The sequence below is a fragment of the Lepisosteus oculatus genome, chromosome 29 (genome assembly GCF_040954835.1).
Source record: "Lepisosteus oculatus isolate fLepOcu1 chromosome 29, fLepOcu1.hap2, whole genome shotgun sequence".
In the NCBI taxonomy this organism is placed as follows: domain Eukaryota; kingdom Metazoa; phylum Chordata; class Actinopteri; order Semionotiformes; family Lepisosteidae; genus Lepisosteus; species Lepisosteus oculatus.
Window position 1 is genome coordinate 4,449,678 of NC_090724.1, and position 17,775 is coordinate 4,467,452.

Consider the following 17,775-nt stretch of genomic DNA (forward strand, 5'->3'; position numbering starts at 1 on the left):
TGAGCGGCAGGCAGGGTGCAGGCAGAGTCGAGATGTGCACCAATCAAAGCTATCCTTCCCTTGCTCAGACCATGTTTTTAATCGCTCCCCTACGAACTTCCTGTGTGAAGTTCGGAATGCAGAGCCACTTGGCTTCAGTACCAGAGACTGCATTTATCTCAAAGCCAGTCCCCTTTCCCAGAAATTCTGAAGTAAGCCAACTCCTTTCTGAAACTTCAGGGCCATTCTCTTGTTTTGACTCCGCCGTGGTAGATAAAATCGTGAAAGAACATTACCCAGCTTTCAGTGCAATTTCAAGCAGAACTTGAATGTCTAGGCCAGACGTCTCCAACCCGTCAACTGAAGAGCCCTATAAGCATGTCAATGCATTTTTAGCGGAGTAGAATATTTCTGTCTCCTGCTTTGAACAAAGTTTTGCATTCCAGTGCAGCTTGACATTTCATGGAATGCTGCCAATTCTGCTTAAAGATTTTAGCTATCTTTTGATTCTGCCAGCACTGAAAAGTTCAAATGTTTCTTCATACCATGCCTTTTTCTACGAGTGGTTATGTCCACTGCATCACGTGATTTTCTTCTACAGCACACCAAACGGCAGCTTGGAATGGTTTTGGGCAGAGAGCATCAACCAGTCTTTTCAGAAGCCTTTTCTGTTCGAACAGACGTAATAGCAACTGAAAGTAGTAGTGACTGATAGCACAAGAAGCATCAATTCATAGTAAAGGCTTTAAGTTAGAAACTGCAAACTTATCCTTAGTCAGATTGTAGTGTTATATTTGTAACTGAAGGAAGCAAATATTTAAAAAAATGTATCCAGCGTTTCCTTTCCTCCTACTTCAAGAATGCGGAGGTAGTTGTATTTGCATTTGTGCAGTAAGTCATTTAAGATTATTTTGGGAAAAGCTGTAACTTCCCAAATTCCTCTGTTGCTTCACACAGTTCTGAAACCAGGCTGAAAACCTTCCTATACTGTAGCTGGCTTCTGTCCAAAAAGGTTCACAGGTAGTTGGAATGAGAAGGCTCTGGTTAAGCCTTTAATCTTTGCTTTCAGCAGTGTATGAAATAACTGTTGTATCGAGTCTTCCACAGGTGTGTGGCACAGTCTTGATCAGCATGAATATGTTGAATAAAAGCAAAGACAGCAATAATGTCCTCAATCATTGCAAATTGGGAACACCTGGCTAGAGTTAAGTCAATTTTATTGTTCTATGGTTCAGATCCCTCCCAAAGTATTAATTTGAATTCAATCATAATAATACATTTTGAAAAGTTACTGAGTAGAACATCTGCACAAACTGTGTGTAACGAATTATTGCCCATTGTATATAAATGGTCCTTTTGAATGAAATTTGATATTACAAATGCAAAAATGAGTAAAGATGCACTGAAGATGTCTGCCTTGATTACCTGTAGTGATGGCTTGAATGTGGTTTCTGCTGTAAACAAAGAGATAAAACAACTTAAAAAGTATAATATTGATAAACACCTCATAGAAGTGACATAATAATCCATGCAATACATGTTTTGATTTCCCCAGTCTCTTTCTATTAAATAATTTTGCTGTTGTACTGTGAAAGCATCAGTATAAGTTATCTAGTTGCAGGGTATGTGCTTTCAAAAAGCTGCAGTTGCATGGGAAAAGGTTAATAGAGAAAATGACATGGGTGTAAGCCAAGCTATCATGAAGGCAGAGAATGGCCCTGCAAATGTTAACCAGTCTCCTCCTACCCCTCCTGCCCTCCTCTGTGTTTCTCATTCCCGTTTTCTACAGCTCATCTTACACCAGACAAACTCTTCACAGGAAAGGCTGGAAGGGGTCGCATGTACATAACCTCAGGATCTCCCAGAGGAAAAGGCAGGTGTGAGTATGGAGTTGTTATTTTGCACTTTTAATGCATTTAGTTCAGGTGTATAATTTCACATCTGGCTTTGTTTAATCAGAATTTAGCCCTTTTCAAATTTTCTCCATGATTATGCATTTATCACAAGGAGATGAGTTACATGACATCGTGGTGTTTTTTTTGTGTGTATTTTGTGCCACTAATACATGAAATGATATAGTTTGTTGTACATGTTGAAACATTTTTTTTTCTGAAGATGAAGACTAAAGATATAGTGTAAAGATGTTAAAGCCACTCTGTATTATACCTGGCTCATTTGAGGTGCTAAATATTTTAATTGATTAAATTCAGTGTACACAAAATAAATACTAGCAGTAAGACCTAAAATTAGTGAGTTTTGCAGAAAAGGCCATTTTAAATTAATTAGAACTTTTATTTTAAACCTCTAGTTTTGCTTGTGTGCTGTGTTGTAATGCGTTTAAGTCTACCTAGCTTCAGATGTTTGTGTTAGGCCTTCATCAAAGAGAACTATGCTGAAATTGATGCTTTGCATTGCAAAACAGCCTGGAACATGGTGTCGTATACAAGAACGTTGATAGGCAGGTCACGGTAAGACAGAGGAACAGAACAGCTAAAAGAATAAGGTAAAGAGTTAGTGCTCTTTATATTAGAGTATGAGAAGAAATCAACTAACATCCCCAAACCAAACAAAAGCATAAGATCCTTTGTGAGCTTCAAACTAGATGTCTTCATGAGCCCTTTCTACAAGCCCAGCCAGGCAGTTAAACTGCTTACTAGCTTCAAACCCGAAGTCCTTGTGAGACTCCTCCAAAACTCGTGCCTGAATGAAAGCGGAAAGTCTTCAGGCTTGGGTAGAAATTCTGAACATGCAGTAAATACATCTGTGAAGCTGAGGTTAAGCAACCCTAGGACAGCGTCAGTTAAATTAGTGGTGTTGAAAACCATTCATGTGCGTTTCTATAGAAGTCAACAGTAACAATTTGTAAAATTCAGTTTTCTTATGTATAATTTATTTAAAGTGTGCAGAGAATCCATTGATTGAAAGGAGCTGTAAAAGAATAATATTGATGGATGGATTGATGACACATGTTTTTAAACTACAGCTCACCAGCAAGCCACTGCACCAGGTCCATTTGTGATGGATGCCAATGGAAGTACACACTCCCATCCAGCAAGGACTGGCTTCACAGTTGCCGACTACTCTGTCTTTGCCACCATGCTGCTAGTCTCCATGGTGATTGGGCTCTTCCAGGCTCTCAAAAAGAGTGGTCAAAGACAGGATGCTGCCAGCTACTTCACTGCTGGGAGACAGATGCCTGCTGTTCCCGTTGGGCTGTCACTCTGTGCCAGTTTCATGTCGGCTGTTCAGGTGTTGGGAGTGCCCACCGAAGCCTATCGCTATGGCATGGTGTTCCTGTACATGTGTGTGGGTCAGACCTGCAACTCCTTTATTACAGCCTACTTCTTTCTTCCAGTCTTCTACCGCCTTGGGATCACGAGCACCAACCAGGTCAGGGTTCTGGGAAACTTTAAGATCCCTTCATTATGCAGCTTAGTGGCTGATCCACAGGGAACAAAAAAAAACCCAACAACTTCCATGCTTTCAGGAGCTAGAGGCAGAAAAAAAGAACCAGGTGGTAAATTCTTGCTAAACCAAGGCTCAAGAGTTTGGACATATCTAGCCCTGTCTGAACAACATTCATTCTGGAGAACTGCTGGGTTTGTAGGTTTCTGTGCTGTTTCAGATCAGAAGTGCTTAGGGAATTAAATGGAACTTTTTTCTAAACATGTTTTTCCAGATCTAGTGGTTAGTAAAATTAAACTATAAATTTGTAAAAAGTACACACAGGATTTAATCTCTTTGGGGCTAGATCTCGGATCCTGAAAGCACATATTACTACTGTAATTCTGCTGTCTTCTGCATGCAGAGATAGACACAGTGTTTGAAGCCACAGTAAGATAATGGTTGATAAAAATAAGTGAGTGAAACCAATTTCTTTTTTTATTGCCACAGCTTAGAGAGTAAGGACTGCTATTCTGAAGTGCCTTAGACTATGTTTACAGGTATAATTAAATACCCGTGACTTGTTAATTCCTCTATCAGGTCTCCTTTTACTTTCTGATTTATTGGAATTTATCAGTGTCCCTTTAATACAAAAATGTAGTTAATGTCTTGGTTAAGTTGGCCTGTGTTATTTGGTGATAAGTATCTGTCTCTCCTGTGAATATTGAAAGTGTCTGCTTTAAAAATATTATGCTTTTTTAAAACGTTTTTGCTGAGACCTTTTCTTGCTAGGGCTTGTTGATTTTTGTTCTGACTACGAACACCAAGTATGCTGCAAACTGCACTTGCATTGTGCCAAATAAAATACTGATAGAACTTTGCAACTCACTTGTTAAAGTTCCACATCAGAAGTGACAGGCACAGCCCCTAGAAACAGGTGGATTGGAAAACAGTTCGTTTTTACTGCCAGTCCTCTTTATGAGCCAGGCTGTTTGTTCTGTGTTCCAGTATCTGAAGATGAGGTTTAACAGAAACATGCAGCTGCTTGGAAACTTCCAGTTTATAATAGCCACGGTAAGAGTGACTGAAGAACAGAGCAATCACCCTCACTTTATACATCACAATTATCATGTGGTACCCGCTTTGTAGACAGCTGGGCAGAAGGAAGAAGCAAAGGCCATTCCCTCTTGGTACCTTTGACACAAAGTGGTCTGCTTTGATGAAGCTGTTGACAAACCTAATATGCACCAAAGAACCCATCTCCTTTTTTAAAGTGCACCTAAACATCCCTTATTTTTTTATTACCACTCTTTTGTAGGCCCGTATTTAACGTTACATGTCTGTATTGTATTTCTAATTTATCTCCACAGTTGCTGTACACTGGAATAGTGATCTATGCCCCAGCTCTGATCCTGAATCAAGGTAAGATCACAATGTGTTTTCCTCGTGGCTGGTCATGTGCTGCCTTGCCTTAATTGGAGAATGAGGCTCAGAATGATAATGTAACACTGGCATGAGGATGTGGATGCATTCCTGTATTATCCATCACAGGCAATCAGCCAATCGGCTTATCCCAGTACATCTACTGTTCTGAGAGCGACAAAGACAGTTTCTTCCATACTTCCTGAAACCTGCAACTGCACACAGGGAAGAATGAGGAAGTGTTGCTAGACGCCTAGCTGCCCAGCCTTGAGCGGCTCATCTTTACAAGTCAAAGGCAGCACAGCCTTCCATTGTTACCTAGAAGACAACATTGTGTGCCTGCAGGTGCCCGGGAGGTCACAGGGCCACTGAGAGTTGAGAGAGCTCTGGGCAATTACTTTCACCCTACCCCTGGCAGCTCTTAGCCAGCTTGAGTAATCCCAGTCACAGTCAGCTAGTGACCTGACACAGGCTCAAGTCCACACTGCTTGGATCATAGAGCACAACATGCCCTTGGATGAGAGCTTTCCCTGGGTTGACCCAGTGGGAGGCTCTCTCTTTCTGCGTTCTGTCTGCTGTGCTCTGCTGTTTTGGGTCTCCCAAGTCGGTCTTCTTTTCACGAAATCTTCTCCTGAACTGTGGCAGGTCCTGTCTCTGCACACCAGATTTCACAGATTCACATCCAGAAAAAGAAGAAGAACGGGAGAAAGAAAAAATAAGAAGCTGGGAAAATTAAAGCCTAAATGCATGTTATTCAGTTTTGTAATAATTCTGTTTGTTCCTGCACGCCCAGGTTTAGTCCCAGAACATTAGCCACTGGAGGATAATGAACAAAACTGGTTTGTTTGAAATTTTTTGCCAATACAACACAGTGCTTTGCCACTAACAAAATATACAGAAAGTTCCACATGTCCCGATCAAAAATCATCACATTAGTTTCCAAGGACCATATGCCATATTTAATTTGATCTCCTTTGTGTTTAGTCACTGGCTTTGACATCTGGGCCTCTCTCCTGTCCACTGGGGCCATCTGCACCTTCTATACTTCTTTGGTAAGGACATTTTCTTTCTGGTTAAACCTACTGGACAAGGGTGCTGGATTGTGAGATTGTGCTGAGATTTTGCTGGGGAATAACAGATACTATCTCGTTTGTGTCTGGACACCCAGGGTGGGATGAAGGCAGTGGTCTGGACAGATGTATTTCAGATCATCGTCATGCTGTCAGGCTTCTTGGCTGTCTTAGTCCATGGAACTGCACTGGCAGGAGGACCAGCGAAGGTTTTGGAAATTGCTGCCAACAGCTCTCGAGTTAATTTGGACAAGTAAGAAGATCTTGATGTAGACTTACTCACAAATACCAGTGCTGGACACAATACTAAGACATGCACAAATGGCACACACACAGAACAGTGCTTGTCTGAGGGCAGGCATAGCTTCTGAACTTCCACAACATGTTCATTAAGCAGGGAACACACCTTGTATTGTTGAAATTTTAACACTCTCAGATATTCTCCAGTTAGTTTAGTGATCCAATTCCAGGACCTGCATTGCAGACAAAAAAATTATAATCTTCTAAGACCTTTGCTAGACCAAACATCCATATTTTTTTACGTAGCTAACCCTCAGCTTCAGGAAGGTGCGTTCAGTAATATTGCACTTCTCCTAATGACAGTATTTACAGCATTTTCTACTGTACATCCAGTGAAACAGAATCTCTGTGACTGTGGGGCACCAAATTCATTCAGTTATTCTGAGCAGAACTTCTTACAAACATGTTTTGTATGACATTACATTTATCATTTTGCCAGAAACTTTGTGGTGACAGGCTGTTAAAGCTTTTGAAACCTTTCCATTCCATGATGAAATGTGTCAAATCCATTCTCGATAAATGCATGTTTCACCCTTATAGAAAACTTTATTAAGTCTCTGCCTTTTTCATCTTGACATTGTTTTGTAAAAAAAAAATATTTCCTTTAATTAAAAATGAGTCACATGAAAGCTTGAAAGTTTTTCCACTCAACGGCATTTATGTATGATTCACCGAAATGTTGTTACATGACCGATTAACATAATCTTATCTACGTCAGATAAGTTTATGATGGAGTCTGGGTTAATTAATAATTCATTAATTATAATGAATAATTAATTAGCACTGAATGCACAATTTTATGATAATTCTCCTAACAAGAATACGGCAAATATACATTCACACCTGCTTTAACAATATGCTGAAAAATATTGGGGGCTTTTAACGGACACCATCCATTGAACGCTCATTCACAATGTCTATGACCTATGGTGGCTGAATTGTAAACAGTTTGTAAGAGCAAATCCTCTATCCTCCTGCAAAACAACAGACAGATAAGACAAATTTAATTATTAAAAGTATTAAGGTTATGCAAGTTCATTTGGGTTGTTTCTCAGATGACAGAAGACTGAATTTGGGTGCCTGATAATATTGCTTTATGCACAATAATGGACCCATCTTTAGCCAGCAGCCATATCATCCTGCAACTCACAGCTGGCAGCCCGCTGGAGCTCAGCAGGAGTGAGCCTGGTCAGTACCTGGATGGGAGACCTCCCGGGAAAAACTAAGGTTGCTGCTGGAAGAGGTGTTAGTGGGGCCAGCAGGGGGCGCTCACCCAGTGGTCTACGTGGGTCCTAATTCCCCAGTATAGTGAGGGGGACATGATACTGTAAAATGGCGCCATCCTTCGGATAAGATGTAAAACTGAGGTCCTGACTCTCTGTGGTCATTAAAAATCCCAGGGGCATTTCTCGAAAAGAGTAGGGGTGCAACCCTGGTGTCCTGGCCAAATTTCCCCCTGGCCTTTACCAATCATGGCCTCCTAATAATCCCCGTCTCTGAACTGGCTTCATCCCTCTGTTCTCCTCCCCACTGCGAGCTGGTGAGTGGGGAGCGTTCTGGCGCATTATGGCTGCCATCACATCATCCAGATGGGGCTTCATATGGGTGGTGGAGGAGAGAGTCCCCATTACCTGTAAAGTACTTTGAGTAGAGTGTCCAGAAAAGCGCTATACAAGTATAAGGATTATTATTATCTTGGACATATCTCTGTGTCTTGACTGCTTCTTTCCTCTACTCTGCAGTTTCAATTTCGACCCAAGGAGGCGCTACACTTTTTGGAGCCTAGTGGTGGGGGGGGCCATGCTGTGGCTGTCTATGTATGGAGTGAACCAAGCCCAGGTGCAGCGCTACATTTCCTGTAAGACAGAGAGGCAGGCGCAATGGTGAGCAGAACAGCGCTCCCTTGTAGTAGCCATCCACCATGACATCAGGCTTGGCTCTCTGCTGGCCTTACCACTAAGGCTGGAAAGTGTGAACAGCGATAAATTCAAAGTAGATATCACCACTACTTAAAGACTTTCAGGAACTACATATGCACTTCACAAGAATTAACAAAGACACGAGAAGAGCAAATACTCCCGGAGTGCAAAAACACACCTTTTACTTTGTTTCTTTTGGAGTGATTTGCAACAGTGAGGGTTCAATGGTAGCCTGCATTCTGTGTTTTCATCACAGTTTATCTTCCAGAACACAAATGAAGGGATACAGCACAAAGCAGTTGACATACTGTAAAGCACTCTCTCAGCATCCTGTTACTTGCACACAAGCTACTTTTAATTCACTCAAACTGCTCTCAGTCGTAAGTTACACCAGGTGAAGCAGAACCTCTCAAATGGAGGGTTCCTTCTCAGGAAACTCAATGACTGGATAGCTTTTTTTAAGTACAGTACTGACTCCTGTGGTTCACAAAAACAAGTGGCTGTCAGCAACTTGGAAATTTCACAAGGTGGATGAAGAACTCTTATCTGGGAGAGATAAGGTTACATCATCTGCCTTTTCTCTAACAGCAGGTTCTGAAGAGCTTTCATGTGCTGAATGCGATCTTTATCCCATGTTTTAAAAAACCTGACACACATGTAAAAGTGTTTTTTTCTCTTCAGGTATTTAACTTAAGAGCTTTGCTTACTTTATATGTGTCCTTTGTGTTCAGGGCCGTATTTGTGAATCAGGTTGGGCTGTGTCTCATTGTGAGCTGTGCGGGTAGCTGTGGGATTGTCATGTTCACTCTGTACCATCACTGTGACCCACTCCTGACTGGACAGATCTCCTCTGCTGACCAGGTAAGTGCTTCTAAGAACAAAACGCCAACAACAGAACATGTGCCACAGAAATCACTACAGTGCAGACATGGGTAGAAAATACCCTAAAATAGGAACATGGCCATTAGTCTTTCTAGGCATTTTGTTTGAACTTTTCAATACAAAATACTAAAAAACACGACATGCCTGTGGTATTATTGTCATAACACTTTAGATTGTTTGAGGACTGGTATGAGTACTATTGTGTATCTTCAGAAACATTCTTCACTGTTTCAGTTTAGTGTAAGTTCATCACTAATAGAATGCCTATCAAACTCCTACTTATGCAACCAGGTTTTTCCCATAAGAGCAAATAATAGGAGCAAAATATAACACAGCTGCCACTAAGAGCCTCTTAATGCAATTTTTTTTCTCATGAAAACTTGTAGTTCACTTTCAAGGGTTGGCAAAATCATTTTGGCAGAATGACAAACATATCCGAGCCATAGTTTAAGAGGTTTAGAGATGTTGTGTGTCAGCAGTGGGGCAAATCTGAAAGCAAGCAATATTCCTTAACATTTTAGTTAAAGTATTTTCTTATTTTGGATGCAAGATGTGCTGGATATTTTACAAAAATGTAATTCTTTCAGCAGCCAGTTTAGGGCTATATCCAAAGAGGATGCCCAGACAAAAAGATGACAAATGTTGTGCCTCTTATTACGTGCACACTCAGTTTAAACCTATATTAAACCATGTTCTTTTTTAGTCTTGTGTCTCCTTTAGTCTTGTTTTTTTAATTCTTTTTAGAATTGTGGTGTAATTTTGATCTATTTCCCCTTGTCACTTCCTGTCACTCAAAAAAATAAGCCTTTCTGCTGGATGCCACTTGTGATTCTAAAGTCCCATAATACAGTATGCAATGAGAGGAACTGAATACAGAAGAGAGATCCTGCTGCTTTTAGGGAGGGGCAGCTGGGTCAGTGTGCTATGGTCTCCAATTCATGACGAGAGGCACTTTGGTAATTAAACTTTCAGCTCCACTGAAATACGTTGCTTTGGGTTTGAGCAACGCAAATGTGTGTAAATCACAACTGTCCTAGACATATTTCTCCCCTGTTCCCGTGGTATATTAGGAAACAAAAAAAGAATCTGATCTCATCTGCTGCTGCCTGTGAGGTAGTGGGACGTGGTTTCGTTAGAGAGCCACCTGTTAAATGGAAAAATTGTAGAATGAGGCACACCTGGTCTGATTGAGCAATTAGCTCTCAGAGGGAGTAAAACTACATATGAGGGACAGGAGCTGTCAGGATAGGATGTCATGGCATGAGCCAGCTCTCTGGGTTAATTAAAAAGCTTATTAGAACAGCTGGGATGCAAAAGGTTTCAGTCTGGTTCTAGGCTCCAGCATGGAAGGTGGAAAAGCTCCAGAGGAGAGTGCTCATTAAAAAGAGATTGGGTTTGTGTGTTGATGCTGAAGTGTGCTGTTGAGGAATGCTGTTGGTCAGCTAAACCCTGGAGGTGTAGGGCATTATAGGTACTGTACCTGGAGGAGTAGGGTATTGCTTTGTAATGTAGAAGCTTACCTTCTCCCTACAGCTGAGAAAAGAGTCTAGATGGCACAGGTTGTCTTGACCATCCCCTAAACCCTTTGATCAGCACACAAACAGGGGTATGAGAAGTGAAAGAGAAAATAACCAACCAGCTGCTGTTGTGTCAGCGTTTTGACGCAAGTGTTGGCTACAGAGAGGCGTCCCTGGCCAAACAGGATCAGCCACAATACTGATCGGGGATTAGTGACTGTTAGTGAAGATCAGGTGCTTGATGAAGAGTAAGAGCAAAGATTTGAGTGGAACTACTTATTTTAGAGATTATTGTGCTTGGCCAACATGGAGTTAATATAATCGTGTCTGGTTGTGTCAAAATAAATAGTGACTAGTGAAGTTTAGGAATTGGGTGAGAAGATCTAGTGACTTGTGTGAGTAGAACCAAGTGCAGAGAAACCAGGAAGGAAGAGGACCGTCTTCTCCAGTCTTTTCCAAGAGGGCAACGTGAAAAATCTAGGATCCTGGAGAGGGTCCAAAAGAAGACAGACCATGTGAAAAATTGGCATGCTGGCAGTGAAGAATTAGTGTGGTGTGTGCCAGCAGCTGTCCCGCTGCCATTACAGTTTCCCTAGTGGTTTGAACAAAATCAATCAACATGGTTCAACAGTGTGCTTTAGTGACTTGTAGTGATGACTTATAAAACTACTGCTGCAGCAAGCAAGAATGGCATTTTTGGAACAACAGCGTAGTTTCTTTTTTTGTCATTTCTGGAACGACATGACGTCAACATTTACGTGAATTTCTCATGCTGGGAGACAGATTATTTCTCTTTGTTCTCCGTGGCTCCTTGGCAAGCTGTGTTCTTTTCAAATCTGGGATCTGTCTACACCACTGCCACTGCACTTCATTGTAATATTTGCACACCATTATAATAGTAATGCAAAAGAAACATGGTTTTGAAAAAAACCTGCTCTATAATCAAGTTCATTGAATTTATGGGGTGCTTCTAAATCCCATCAGGATTCAGGGGTTGGGACTGTTCTAGTCAAATGTTTCATTGAACTGTATGCATCAAACATTTGGCAATGTCTAAGCTAGTAGGACTAGAGTACTGCAGTTTTCTGGTCCTCTGTCCCTCTCAGTATATGCCTTACTTCGTCTTGGACATCTTTGAAGACTATCCTGGTTTTCCTGGTCTGTTTCTTGCCTCTGCATACAGTGGAACACTAAGGTATGTTTCAATGTTTCTTTATAGAAGGGGCTCGATTGTGAGGGCTATGGGTGTATAAACAGTTGAAGCTGGTGAGATAAGCGCAAAAGGAATGGGAGGCTGAAGGCAGAACAACTACCTCTCTGCTGTGTTCTTCTATTTCTAGCAGAAATTATTCTTAATTGTTAACGGCTGTGATCCCAGCAACCTTTGGAACTTACTGATCACTGAAGTACTAACTGCCATACTGCTTTGCTTCTCACCACTGTGAACCATGTTTGTAAAGCCTGTTTGTTCTGAAATAAATTAATTGAAATTAAATTAAATGAAACCTGAAATGGCACTCAAACAATTAAGGATACAACCCTTTTTCTAGCCTTTTGTATTCATTTGCTTGGTTCGTTTTTCAGTGTTAGATTTTTTAGTCAGTCTCAATAGAGAAAAGAAAAGCCTAGAGTCTGAAAAATGTGGCTACACTCTCTTGGCAGCACGGCCTCCACCAGTATTAACGCCATGGCGGCCGTGACCATGGAAGACCTGATCAAGACCCGTCTCGCCCAGGTGTCACAGAAGAGGCTGGTGTTAATCTCCAAAGGCCTGTGTGAGCTGAACCATTCCTTCATTATCCTTTCACTCTGTAAACCTAATGCATCACAAATCAACTGTGTGATGGAGGAAAACAAGGTGTTCTGTAGGCTCATGACCTAAATTCAAACCCTCATATCAAGTATCAGAATTGTAGTCAGCACCTCAAACCTGGTCCTCTATTGCCTAATACCGTACCTACTCGAGGAGTTATGGAGCTGCAAGCTCATCAAACTACATTGCTGCATTGCACACTGAAAGCGCTTGTGCAGATTAAAAAGATTAGCTGCTACAGTTGTGATGTGTCAATGGACTCTGCAGGGGATCCCCCAGAGTGGAAAAGTGAGGTACCAGGAAGCTTTACGGTGGCTTCTGTGATTTAAACAGCTGTTAAAATTACATGAAAGGATGAAGTACACCTCAGAACATTCATGCTTTTGATGAACTGCCTGTTTCAGAATGCACTGAATTATAACCTTATAATTGATAAGGCTTTTTAACTGTCAAAGGCAATTGCCTAATGGAGCTAAAAGGCATAGTAAGCAATGCTCTTGTATTTCTAAGGAAGGGGCCAAAAATATTTTTAAACACTGTGTGCACATGCAGTCAGTGCAAGCTCAATTTCTCTCATGTGTACACTTCGTTCCTGTTCATATTTGACTTTGCAGAAACTTGTTTACACTCAGATAAAGGGAACGTTATGTGTCGATACACATCTGGCATGTGTTGAACAGAAGAATTTTGTGATCTTAGATAGCTTCTATGCAATCTTTTAGCAAAACTGCAGAGAGTTCCCAACCAGTTCTTCAGGAGCTGGTGGCCAATAGGGATTCTGAAGGTGACTTCAGTTGATTGTTCAGATCTTGCAATTCCTATGAGGCACTCCGTGCAAGAGGAGCAGAGAGAGTGTTATAATGCCACAGACCATGCTAAACCCAGGGCATTTACAGTCATTCTGAAGAAATGGAGTTATTATTAAATGAGTGTTGTAATACCTGCCATATTAACATGTCAGATATCGGGAACAATGAGAAATGTTAAACTTAATTGCTAGATGATCATCCCTGTATTTTTACAACTAACCAGATGAATACTTAAAAGGGATTCCCTCTGAAGCTGCTTGCATCTGCTACAGCTCTACTGTTCCGTTACAGCTTTCATGTTTGGAATCGTCTGCATCACTGTTGCTTCCCTCTTCTCCCTATTGGATCGAGGGGTTCTTCAGGTAAAGCATTTTCTTCCCTTATATTTATATTGATCAGTCTAAACTTTGAAACAACAGTCACCATTTCAAGGTATGGGCAGCTACCAGGAAGTCTTTAAACATTCAATTAAATCACACTGCTGCACAGATCCAGGATCCAGAAGTGTTAAGGCTCCATTTAGCAATATGCATTTCTTATGCAGACCTTCACTTAACCACAATGGTCTCGTGAAGGTGAAAGATTTAGAAAACAGATGTTTGTTGATCTACATTCACGTCCTGCAGCCTGCAAAGATTTGTGTTCTGTTTTGCCCATTTGCTCTCTAGGGGTCATTCACGGTCATGGGGGTGTTGAGTGGCCCACTGCTTGGAGCCTTTATCCTGGGCATGTTTATACCTGCAGCCAACACACTGGTGAGTGCCCAAACTGTGCCAACTGAAAGGAGAACCATTAGCACGACCACGAGCAATTGTGGTTCATGTTTTTATTACTAAAATGTATTTTTAGTCATTTCAGCTACTTTTAGGAACACGTAAATGTTTATTCCCCGCTGAAAAGAGAAGGAAAGAAACAGAACTTTTCAGATGTGGACACCCGAGGAAGGCGTAACGTTTCGGAAGTGGAGTAAACCTTTACTTGTTCCTTTGCAGCCTACAGTACGCATGCTGACACAGCTCCCTACTTGGAACTACTTCACCTACATAGATGCCTCTTAATACTTTATTTTTTCCAACACCTCAAGTGAATCCTATAGTTCTGAGTGCACTGTAGAATTCTGTTTCTATTACCACTTCTTTTCTGTCAGAATACACCAGTATAAGGAGCCCGGTGAGGCAACGTTCTCAAAGCTTTGGAATACAAAATGAGCACAAGCTAAAAAGCTACAGCATGTGTTTTAGAGCTGCATTAAATAATTGACCTCAAAGGTAGTGATGATTTTCCTGTGCACTTCCTGGTTGAAGGGTGGAAACGTCAGCGATGCAGATCTAAACTAGGCGCAGAGGAAGGAAGGACAGGCAGCTCTGACATGCTCTTCTTTCCTGTTCCTGTAGGGTGTTTTTGCAGGTGTATTTGCAGGACTTGGCATTTCATTGTGGGTTGCTCTTGGATCGATCCTGTACCCTCCCAGCTCTGAAGTAATGGGGGTGCTGTCTGGTTATGCTGACTTCTGCCCCTTAATGCCCTCCACCAACTTGACACACAACAGCAGCCTGATCTCTGGCACTCCAGCTCCCTGGCAGCCTGCCACGAAAATCCAGGAGGCGTAAGGAAAATTGGAGAAATATGGTGGAAGGAGATTTTCCTCTACTTGTGTTATCAAGTGCTTAAATCCAACATAAATAAGTAATTTAAATGAACCACATAAATTCTGGATGAATGGAGAGATGAGAAATAGCAAGGTAAAATCCTTTATTAGTGTCTGAAAATTGTTTTCTAACGGTCAGACGTTGAGGATATGGGTAATAAATCTATAAGTACATCTGAAGAATGTGATAAGTAATTTGGTTTTGTAAAAGAAGGCCTTTTTTGACAATCATCTTTGTGACAAGTCTGGATTATGTAGACCTGCTAATCGGGAGTTTGGCAGATTGGTCTAATTAATGCACACTGCCTCTGAACCACTGCTAAAGCCTTGTTTCTGTTCATAGGTTGTCTGGTCTGGAGAACTTCTACTCCATATCATACCTGTACTATGGAGCACTTGGAACGACTACAGTGGTGCTGGTTGGAGTTCTGGTTAGCTACCTAACAGGTGTGGGGGAAGCACCCAACACTATGTTCTATAAAACTATATAGACCCATGCAGTATGAGGGATGTTGAATGAGTGGTTTGTAAACTCCTCTTGGCTGTGCTGTTGGAGATGTTCTTACATTTCTTAGGTCAGATTAGGACCTTTTCCCCTCTCACACTACATCTATCATGCCTTTTCATATTCAACTTTTAGGGCACTTTCATACTTTGAATAGCCTTATCTGTCCTCATCCAGTGTTCAACAAGGTATTTTGTTTACTAGGACCAACCAAGAGGACAGATATTGCCGTTGGACTTTTATGGTGGGACCTGAATAATAAACCCCTTGAACGCCCTTCACATGGTAACGTATGTATGGAGTAAAACCTTTTACTTTCAACAAAAGTACAAAAAAAGATCACAAACATCAAATACTGAAACTAAAGGCAAGGCAACCCAGGCCTTACCCTTTGATAAGCCAACTTCCATGGATATTTAAAGTCATGACATGCAAATGATGCTGTCATATTGCCTATTAAATAGTGTTTTTGAAAGCAAAATATTTCTGTGTTTTTCTCCCTTAGGTATTCCTTCCAGAAATGCAATACCATCATTACTAAAATACCAAACCAGAACTTCACACACAGTAGAGAAGGGCTCAAGAAATTAATTTAATCAAATGAAATGCTGACTTCATCTAAGCACAGAGCCGTGGGAATATAATGAAATTTAGCTTTGGCTACTATTTCAATCTAAGAGATCATAGAGGCTACATTTCTAGTTCAGTATATCTTTGGAATTAATTACTTTGCGGTCCAAAATAATACTGTTTCTATACTACATACCAGGTGTAAGTTTATGCACTGGACACCTAATCAGAAGATTTTGGATTTACATACTGTAGCTACTGTAACTTTAGAGTACTCTAATCCAATTGCTCCAGTCCACCAAGTTTTATACAGTAAATGGAAACTAACACTGCAAGGCTATCCAAGGGATGAATCAGGGTCCCATCCAGGGATGAGTTGCAAACTCTGTCTGCTTGTACTGCAGGAACCAGGATAATCAGTCAAATGAGCCTTCATCCCACTGATTCCCAAACCCACACCTCAGGGTCCAGAATCTGTAGACTTCCTGTTTCTTTAAATTGTCAGGAGCTCACGGTAGTGGAGAGGTTACCCTTAATTTACCCATAATTTAATGAATTTAACACGTTTTCCAGGAGAAGAGCGGTTTATAATATGTAGAGATGTAGAAAACTGCATCTTTTCCAACACCGGAGCCCTTGCTCCAGGCTCAGATAGACTTTATCTTTACTCCTACCGCATGCATATCTTGTCCAATAAAGAACTTTTTACAGCACTTAGTTCTGTAACAATGGTTCTTCTCTACACACATACATTTTGAATCCATTTGAAAAAAGTCAGATATGAGGAACAAACGCACTGTTCCTCTAGCAATACCCTTCACTTGGAGGACAGATTGATTTGTACAGACTAGATGTCAGTAGATGGAGACTAGGCTAAGCAGCATACTGGCTGTGCCATGAATATTAGGTGAAGGTGAATATCAAGTACGTGTGTAATTTGTGACGTTCTGCGGACCAGCAGTAGTGATCCAAGGTTCTCTTTCTTTCCAGGAGAGTTTGGATACTTGCAGACCCCTTACACCCAGAAACAATGAAAGAGAAGGAGGGGGTGAAGAATGCAAAATGGGATCACAAGGCAGGAAGATGCTAAATGGGGACCAGACTTGGATTCCTGACACCCAAGTCTAGAACGTATGTGAAGGTGAATGTCAAAATTGTTTAATGAGATGCTTTTATTTTCAATAAAGGTTACAAATAGGGCTGTACCTAATACCTCCCATGTAGCACTTATTAAGCCACTGGTTAGAGTCTTTTTCCAGCGGAATGACACATCTTCTTTGCATGTTGTTAATGATGCACCAGGCATGCTGCGTCTACACACAGGCCTTACTGAGGACACTCTGGACTGTCTGACCTCTGTGTTCCAAGTGTTGTCAGAGGTGAAGGAAAGTAGGAAAGTGGAACAGCAGCAATGATAATTTTTTAAATAAGGTTGTGGATGACTGTGATCATTTACAAGGCCATTAATTCCATCTTTCCACAAGCAAGGCGTTTGGATAGAGAATATGTTAAATACAAAAACACTGTGTACACACACCCCATGAACTTGCTATTACTTAAAATAAACCATATATGAAAGGACTAGTTGACAGTTTGTTTCATGTTGTTTGGTCATGCCCTAATTCGGAAAGGGTTCATTATTGACTCAACAATGTCAACGAGGATGAGGTGGTGGGATGATATGAGTAAGTAAAAGTGCCGTAGAGGTTACTCTTTGGTCTACTGTAGGAAGAATTAAAAAAAATAGTAATAAAATGAAAACAGCATTTCTGCAAAGCTTCAACAATCTTTAGATGTCCACAGCATCCATCCACCCATTTTCTAATCAGGTGTGGGGGAGCATGAGTCTATCCCAGTTTTCCACGAGAGCAAGGCAGGATACACCCCAATCGAGACGCCAGTCTATCGCAGGGCAGACACACAGCCACACCCACTCACACCAGGGCCAGTATTCTCT

At 41.2% G+C, this 17,775-nt stretch overlaps 1 protein-coding gene across 4 annotated transcripts; it reads left to right on the forward strand.

The window, feature by feature from the left end:
- The first annotated feature begins 1,787 nt into the window (after window positions 1–1,787).
- slc5a5 (solute carrier family 5 member 5) lies at window positions 1,788–17,399 on the forward strand. Of its 4 annotated transcripts, none has more exons than XM_015365362.2 (17): window positions 1,788–1,858; window positions 2,402–2,482; window positions 2,963–3,369; window positions 4,372–4,437; window positions 4,734–4,785; window positions 5,770–5,837; window positions 5,954–6,108; window positions 7,898–8,038; window positions 8,806–8,935; window positions 11,580–11,668; window positions 12,136–12,248; window positions 13,387–13,457; window positions 13,764–13,850; window positions 14,490–14,701; window positions 15,087–15,190; window positions 15,453–15,538; window positions 16,809–17,399. In XM_015365362.2, the coding sequence occupies exons 3-17, from the start codon at window positions 2,998–3,000 to the stop codon at window positions 16,944–16,946; spliced, it is 1,884 nt and encodes a 627-aa protein (XP_015220848.2). In that variant the 5' UTR covers window positions 1,788–1,858; window positions 2,402–2,482; window positions 2,963–2,997; the 3' UTR covers window positions 16,947–17,399. The 4 variants fall into 4 exon arrangements, with proteins under 4 accessions (XP_015220848.2, XP_069042215.1, XP_015220846.2 ...); XM_069186114.1 differs by having other exon boundaries at window positions 1,789–1,852; XM_015365360.2 differs by lacking the exon at window positions 2,402–2,482 and having other exon boundaries at window positions 1,795–1,858.
- The last annotated feature ends 376 nt before the right edge of the window (window positions 17,400–17,775 follow it).

Coding starts and splice junctions, on each gene's coding strand:
- slc5a5 (XM_015365360.2), top strand. CDS start 1,819: ATGTACATAACCTCAGGATCTCCCAGAGGAAAAGGCAGGT. Junction 1,859..2,962: donor TCCCAGAGGAAAAGGCAGGT/GTGAGTATGGAG, acceptor TTTAAACTACAG/CTCACCAGCAAGCCACTGCA. Junction 14,702..15,086: donor GCCACGAAAATCCAGGAGGC/GTAAGGAAAATT, acceptor TTCTGTTCATAG/GTTGTCTGGTCTGGAGAACT.